We start from the raw sequence: 6,720 nt of genomic DNA, 5'->3' as shown, positions 1-6,720 counted from the left end.
CCCATTTTCATCGCACTTCCATTTTCTTTCTTATCAAACTTATGTGGCCGACATAATTTTTCGGCGTTTTCGTAAGCGAAATGCCAATCTCTCCTTCTTTGTGATCGCGCATAGCGACATGGAAGAGTATTGCCGCTTTCGTGCTCATTCTTCTGCCGCGGTACGCAACCACCACATGCAACCAAATCGGTACAATCGCGCGACTGAAACCGTATCTTTTAACAACAGTTGAGGCGTCCCAAAGAGTGACGACATGCAGCACTTTTCTGGCCCGCTCGGTGTAACAAAGCGTTATTCTACCTATGGAAATGCTGTTTACAAATGGGGTGTACGAGCTTTCTCCGACACAATTTTCCCACAGAGGGTAGCGTCAACAGTTTCTTAATGGACCAACTTTTATTCGTTAACTGCGCGGCTTCCAAAGTCATGATGGATAATTATATTAGAAATTTGGAGACAATAAACACCCGTCTATTTGGTTTTAAAGTTCTAAAACACTCCGTGTGCTTATTTCGGATACAGGCGGAAATCCAAAAGGCAAGAACACATCTCCTACATAACACGCCACTCTAAAATCCGAGCCCCTTTGCCCTGCACTCAGCTGCATCACATACGGGGCTTCTTCAACGTGTCAGCTCCTGAGTGCGAAATTACGGTGGTGATAGTATGGTGACCATCCATGACGGTCACCATAGTGTTCCTGGCTATGGTGTTGGGCTGCTGAGCACGAGGTTGCGGGATCGAATCCCGGCCACGGCGGCCGCATTTCGATGGGGACGAAATGCGAAAACACCCGTGTGCTTAGATTTAGGTGCACGTTAAAGAACCCCAGGTGGTCAAAATTTCCGGAGTCCTCCACTACGGCGTGCCTCATAATCAGAAAGTGGTTTTGGCACGTAAAACCCCAAATATTATTGCCATAGTGTTCCTCCGAGGCGGCACGGTTGAGGTGTGTCGATAGAGGCGACGATATGTTTTGCAAGTTTGAAGTAATTTCGAATAATTAACGCAACTAAGTCAATAAAATATACTGAGCAATGAACCATGTTTTATTCAACAAAGTATATTAGAATCACATCACCGATTGCAACAAACGCACTACAGTGCGTGAACCTGCCACGCAAACACTATACATATATAAACACTGTTCCTGACGGGAGACACCAAAGACGGACAACATGTAACAAAATAATGAAATAACAATAATAACAAAATAATTATTACATGAGCATTATATACACAGGGCCAGCTAGATGCTCGAGATCGTTGCCGTACACAATAACAGCCACCAGCAGAAAGTCGGTAAACCTGGATGAGTGTGTTTTATCCTTTTTAAAGACCGCAATCATCGAGAAAATTTGTTGGGCTTACAGTGAGCAAAAAAGAAAAAAAGAGAAAAAAAAACTTGCAGATGTTTGCCAATCCGATCAACTCTTACATCAAAGACAGCGAAAACAAAGTTCCCACACCCCTCAAGAAGTCCCTGGAGGTCTGTTTTGCCACTGTCCGAAATCTACCTAAGACTTTACAAACGCATTAAGACTTTGCAAACGCATTCAATATATTCGGCGCAATTCCTTCGCTGTACCCGAGCTTTGTACAGACACCAGCATTCTTCCTTTAAAAGCAACATGAAAAGAAAGAAGAAATGACACGGCAGAACGTACTCATAAGATACTAAAATTCATCTCATCCAAAGGGCTCAGACGGGATACCCACATATATTGGGTCCCTCCTAGTTGAGCGCAAGTGTGCATGGAGTCGGTGTAACGTCACATGGGAAACAACAATTACGAATTACTGGCTAAGATAAACCGCGCAAAGAAGTTGTCTCTTTGAGAGCGGTATACACACGGTAACTCGGAGATCGCTAGGAGAGACCTTCGTCTTGTATGGTGCTCATAAAATAGGCTGATGGTGAACCGCACAGTAAAAAAAAATCTGTCACTGAAGTAAAAAATAACCAAGCAAAATGCACGCCTTTGTTCCTTTGCTAAATTAACGCAATTTTCAATTCCGCGTCTTTTCATAGAAGAGTAAGTTTATCGGCACTAAACGTTATCTTGCAGTATAAGGCACAACAGTTTACCTTCTCCCGTGACCCCAACATAATTGAGGACACGCGCTGCGGCTTCGCACAAATGTGACCACTTCATTGTATGCCGCCTTATCACAATAGCTAAAGGAATAACGAAGAGGCTCTTACAACAGACACTATGGTTTATGTACACTACTGTGGATGGCTCCGGGGTGAATTTTGACCGTTTGGAACTGTTTCGATAAAGCAGATTAAAATCTCCCAAACAAATGTTTTTGCTTTCTACGTTTATGGAAATTCGGCCACTGAAATATAACTCGCGACTTCAGACGCTCAAACCATGATGATGATGTGTGGTGTTTTATGGCACAAGGGCCAGGTTTGGCCAAAGAGCGCCATACTCAAACCATAAGAGAGAGTAAAACAAAGCGATGAAAGCAAAGGCAAACATATCAACAAGAAGCCCTGCAGGTGGACAAGCATACACGTATGGTAAGTGCACGTCCGACGAATCACCAAGTGACACTGCTATAGCTTTGAAGAGAAAGAGTTACCGAATGAAGAAACGAGAGTGTCTTCGTCCATGAGCCGTAGCTCATCAAGGAACGAATCGACAAAAAGTTCCTCATCAATGTTCTCGTTATGGGGAAGGGTTTCGTCCGTAGGTAGCTGCTCGAGCGGCCTTTTGACAGCGCTCTCGTCATTGTCGTAGCTGTAGAACATATTTTCTACCTCTTCAGGAAACAACTGCTCGTCATTGGTCAGTGATCTGTAAGGCGCCTCGGAGCCCAGCGGAGTCATGTAGGAATAGCGGACACCCGTCTGCGGCTGCCACCACTCCTCCGGCGACTTCGCCGGCTCGGATCCCGCGCTGTGAAAGCTGTCGGACGAGGTTGGCTCAGAGTCCGCGTCAGGGCTCGATAGGTCGTGGGGCGAGGTCGGTTGAGATTCAGTCTCGGACACCTCGTCACCAGAGACTGCGGGCGAAGCGGGAACACGCTGGTCTCCTTTCTTGAGCAGGTACTCTGGGAGAAGCGGCAAAGAAAGAAGAAGAACGAAGCTCACAGTTAGTGGCTTATGTCGAAAAGAGAAGGTAGCCCTGCTGTCGCCGGCATTGGCGAAAAATGGACGGGGTCGTACGAGCGAAAGATAAACAGGGTAAGCAGAGTGAAACGCGAAAACTATACAGACAGCTGGGCGCATGCTTCCCGCACGACCTGCGTGGGCGGTCTCTTTCACTGGCTTGAAAGCGCCAACCTTTCAGCTTAGTTTGACTTCATATTTTTCGGAAGTGTGGCCCTCTTACCTGGCTCAACATATGAACGGAGACAAATAAGAGAGGTGCACATAAGCACAGCGCTCGTGGACTGCCATCACCTATACCACATATGCTAGGGCCTTAAAAATACGTTTTTTTAAACTATGAGAATAGTTTAAGCGCAACTGAAACCTGTCACCCTGCAGGGCACCATGCTTGAACAGTGGCGCTATGTTCCGAAAAACAAAGCAGAAATACTGACCTAAATCTTCTTTGGGAAACTTGCGATACTGAAAGTTCTTTTCAGGAACTTTATTCTCCCAGCCCTTCACGACACCCAGCTTCATCTTGTTCAAGGCTGCGCGAAACCGTTGCTTCGCATCCAATGGGGCGCACTCTACGGAGCGGCGGTTCTTGTACCGATGCCATTCCTGTAAAGGAGATGGCTGAATGTCAAAATATGGAGACTAAGCAAACTCGGCATCCGTGCAACTCATCGTATACACACAATTTGCTGGCAGCCGCTGCGCCGAATTCAAAATGAGCGCGCGCCTGTTTTTAGCGGGATACGCGCGAATTAATGAGCGCTAGCTGGCCATTTATATACAACTGGCCGTGATTAGCTTAACCACCTCCTTTTATCCTGCATCGCGGACAATACGGATTATACCTATGTGCTGCCTATAAATAAAAGAGGAAAAAAAAGAGCTTTGGGAAAATTTTGCCAATGCCTGTTTAATTTCTCGGCTCATGTTTGCAGAACGTATACAAGAAATTGAATTTTAAGTTAATTGCCAAAACCAAGAAATGCTTTCGATGTTTGCAGAGCAGGATGAACACAACGACAAAACAAAGACGAAACATAACGCAAGGCGGAACTACCAATAACAAGCACACATTTATGCATTCAGTAAGCAACCTCATGACATGCGCAAATACCATCATCGTCCGAAAAAACACTAGTTCGTTTTCCGTAAGGTCCGCATAGGAAGTGCTAACACAGTCTGTGTTATATAGACGCGATATAGTTTCAGCTTCGATTGCTGCCCTAGCGAGCTTACAGGCATTTTGTTGAAAACATGCGGTACATGCATTAAACAATGGTTCACTGCCACGGGATTTGCAATGAAAGGCGAGCCGCCCATCACACGCATTTCTTTACTTAACCTATCGTCGATATGCAACGTCCCGCCTGCCCTATATGCGAGTACTTCTTCTCAGAAGAGGAATTTGATAAACGACGCTGCTCGTGGAGGAAACAAATATGCCTTTGTGCGCATTATCGCAGTTACTTAGCCTGCAGAGCCTGACCATCTTTCGAGGGGGGCCGAGAAAACTGCTTTCGCCTTTGAACTCTCTCCAATCTCCCTTATATTGTTAGAAATTTATTAACCATTGCTAACGCATGTATTGTTACCAGTAATATACATGTACGCTCGCCGGGTAAATAATCGAAGATGAAACGACATCGCGCCTAGAAATTGTGTCAAGACTTCCTCTGCGCAGCTCACAGACAAGGAATATATGGCGTATCTCAGATTGCGGTATTCCGGATGTCACGTGGTTGCTTAGTGAATGTATAAACGTGCACTTGTTGGTAGTTACGCTTGGTTCCGCGTATCGTCTTTCTTTTGACGTCGTGTTCAACCAGTGTTACAAGCATCGAATAACATGCACCAACACGCCCAGATTTTCACCATTTTCTAGATATGCTGCGACGAGAAATGCGCCGTTGAAACCTGAATGGTGGTGCGCAAGTACCGCGGTTACGGCAGAGAATGTATTGAAAAAGATACGTGCTATCGTGGACAAATGAACGCAAACATGAAATTATAAAATATAGCTATCAGCCCAAGCCATCAGCATTAACATATATTTACGCACTGCACCATGACGGTATTGTGGCGGGTGTCGTAATACCATGAAGACCGCGCAGTCCTCCTCCGGCGTGGCTGACGCTCCGTTGCCGTGCCGCCATAAGATCTGGAAGACTCCCGACGTCCGATGGATCCAGCAGAGCCGGTCGCCGAACGTACAGCGCTCCAAGTGGTTGAACAGAAAGCCGCAAAGCTTCCCTGTAAAGCGCTTGGGCATCTGCAAGACAGCAGCGAAACTCATACGTCAGAGATCGTGCGGATCCTTCATTCCTTCTGTTCTTACGACGGTCGCATTATATTATTCATTACGGATGGGGCAGAAGATCTCAACGCTGTAGAGACATGCATGTAACAACTATATAATGGGGATTTTTGGAAATTGGCGGCCCAAAGTTACGGTATACGCTATCTGCCGGGCATGCGAACTAGCGCATAAGGAATACAAAACAACGCAAGCGGAGCTTTTGGGGCACGCTAACACGCTTGGGTACGCTACTTCTAGACCTCCCTAATGACGCTGGAGAAAGGTATTTTGTCTATTATGTTCCTACTTCGTAAGCCTGTTTCTCCACATCGCACTCACATTTGTCTAAATGTAACGGCGGTGCGAGCGACGTCGTTCGCTTCATAAACACATCGGCTTCACGCATACGGGCTGGCTGACGCATTGACCGTGCCGCCATTACATCGGCAAATCCGGCAAACCAGCCATTTGGCTCGACGACTATGTGGGGAAGGCAGGGTCCGTTGAAAGGAGTCCCTCGCAAGGGAAGGGGGAAGGTGCGTTAATGTTTCATATAATATTGCCGCGATGCACAAACAGCAGGAACTGTGATAACAGGGCAGGTCACCTTAATTAGGTAAATTGATGATGATTATGATGACCTTGATGTGTTTGGCGCATGCCCACTCACTGGGATTGGCCAAGAGTAGGGCACACTTCACATAGGTGCTCAGGTAATAAATTTATACATCTATAATGTCAATGAATAAACAGAAAAACGATTAGGCGTGGACCTCGTCTTCTGCAATGCGCGAGTTCTTCCTCTTTCTCTGCATGCCGCATATTGGATGTGGCAATATTGAAGTGAAAGCGAAAGTAATCACCAGACCGCGAGCGAGGGCTAGACAAAAGGTTAGCCAACGCACATATTTCCCTTCCTTCGTCCGTGGTACTTTAATTGGTAGACTAGCACATCCGACATGTGGTGGTTGTGGGTTCGGTCCCGAACTGTGGCGCGTTTTACTTGTCTCCTGCTTCACTTCTCTTAATCTCCCGTATATCATTCTCTCTCTCTCTCTTTCCATCAGCTGTGTCCCATTTTCATCTTCACGAGTTTCCTCGCTGTTACCCACATCAATCACCTACATACTTTGGGTAAGTAGTGGAAATTGGAAGCCGACCCCAAAAATTAAAATAATAGACAGATGAAAAAGAAAAAAAGTCCAGTTATTGGGGGGGGGGGCGGAGTTATGTTGCAAAAGGTGGCGTAAACACCGTGCATACACTTGTGAGGGTGCGCTCCGTTGTCCTAATGATCAGAGAT

At 46.2% G+C, this 6,720-nt stretch overlaps 1 protein-coding gene across 1 annotated transcript in view; it reads right to left on the bottom strand.

Annotated features, from left to right (window-relative positions):
- Nucleotides 1-923: 923 nt before the first annotated feature.
- Nucleotides 924-6,720, bottom strand: part of LOC142557093 (uncharacterized) — a 52,504-nt gene continuing 46,707 nt past the window's right edge. Inside the window, exons 2-4 of the mRNA XM_075668697.1 lie at nt 5,181-5,390; nt 3,559-3,727; nt 924-3,063 (exon numbers count right to left, since the gene is read on the bottom strand). Of these exons, the coding sequence (XP_075524812.1) occupies nt 2,567-3,063; nt 3,559-3,727; nt 5,181-5,390 (876 nt within the window). The 3' untranslated portion in view covers nt 924-2,566. The remainder of the gene's footprint in view (nt 3,064-3,558; nt 3,728-5,180; nt 5,391-6,720) is intronic.

The sequence above is a fragment of the Dermacentor variabilis genome, chromosome 1, assembly GCF_050947875.1.
Source record: "Dermacentor variabilis isolate Ectoservices chromosome 1, ASM5094787v1, whole genome shotgun sequence".
NCBI classification, from domain to species: domain Eukaryota; kingdom Metazoa; phylum Arthropoda; class Arachnida; order Ixodida; family Ixodidae; genus Dermacentor; species Dermacentor variabilis.
Note: the sequence above shows the minus strand (reverse complement) of the source record. Positions and strands in the feature narration are given on the sequence as shown.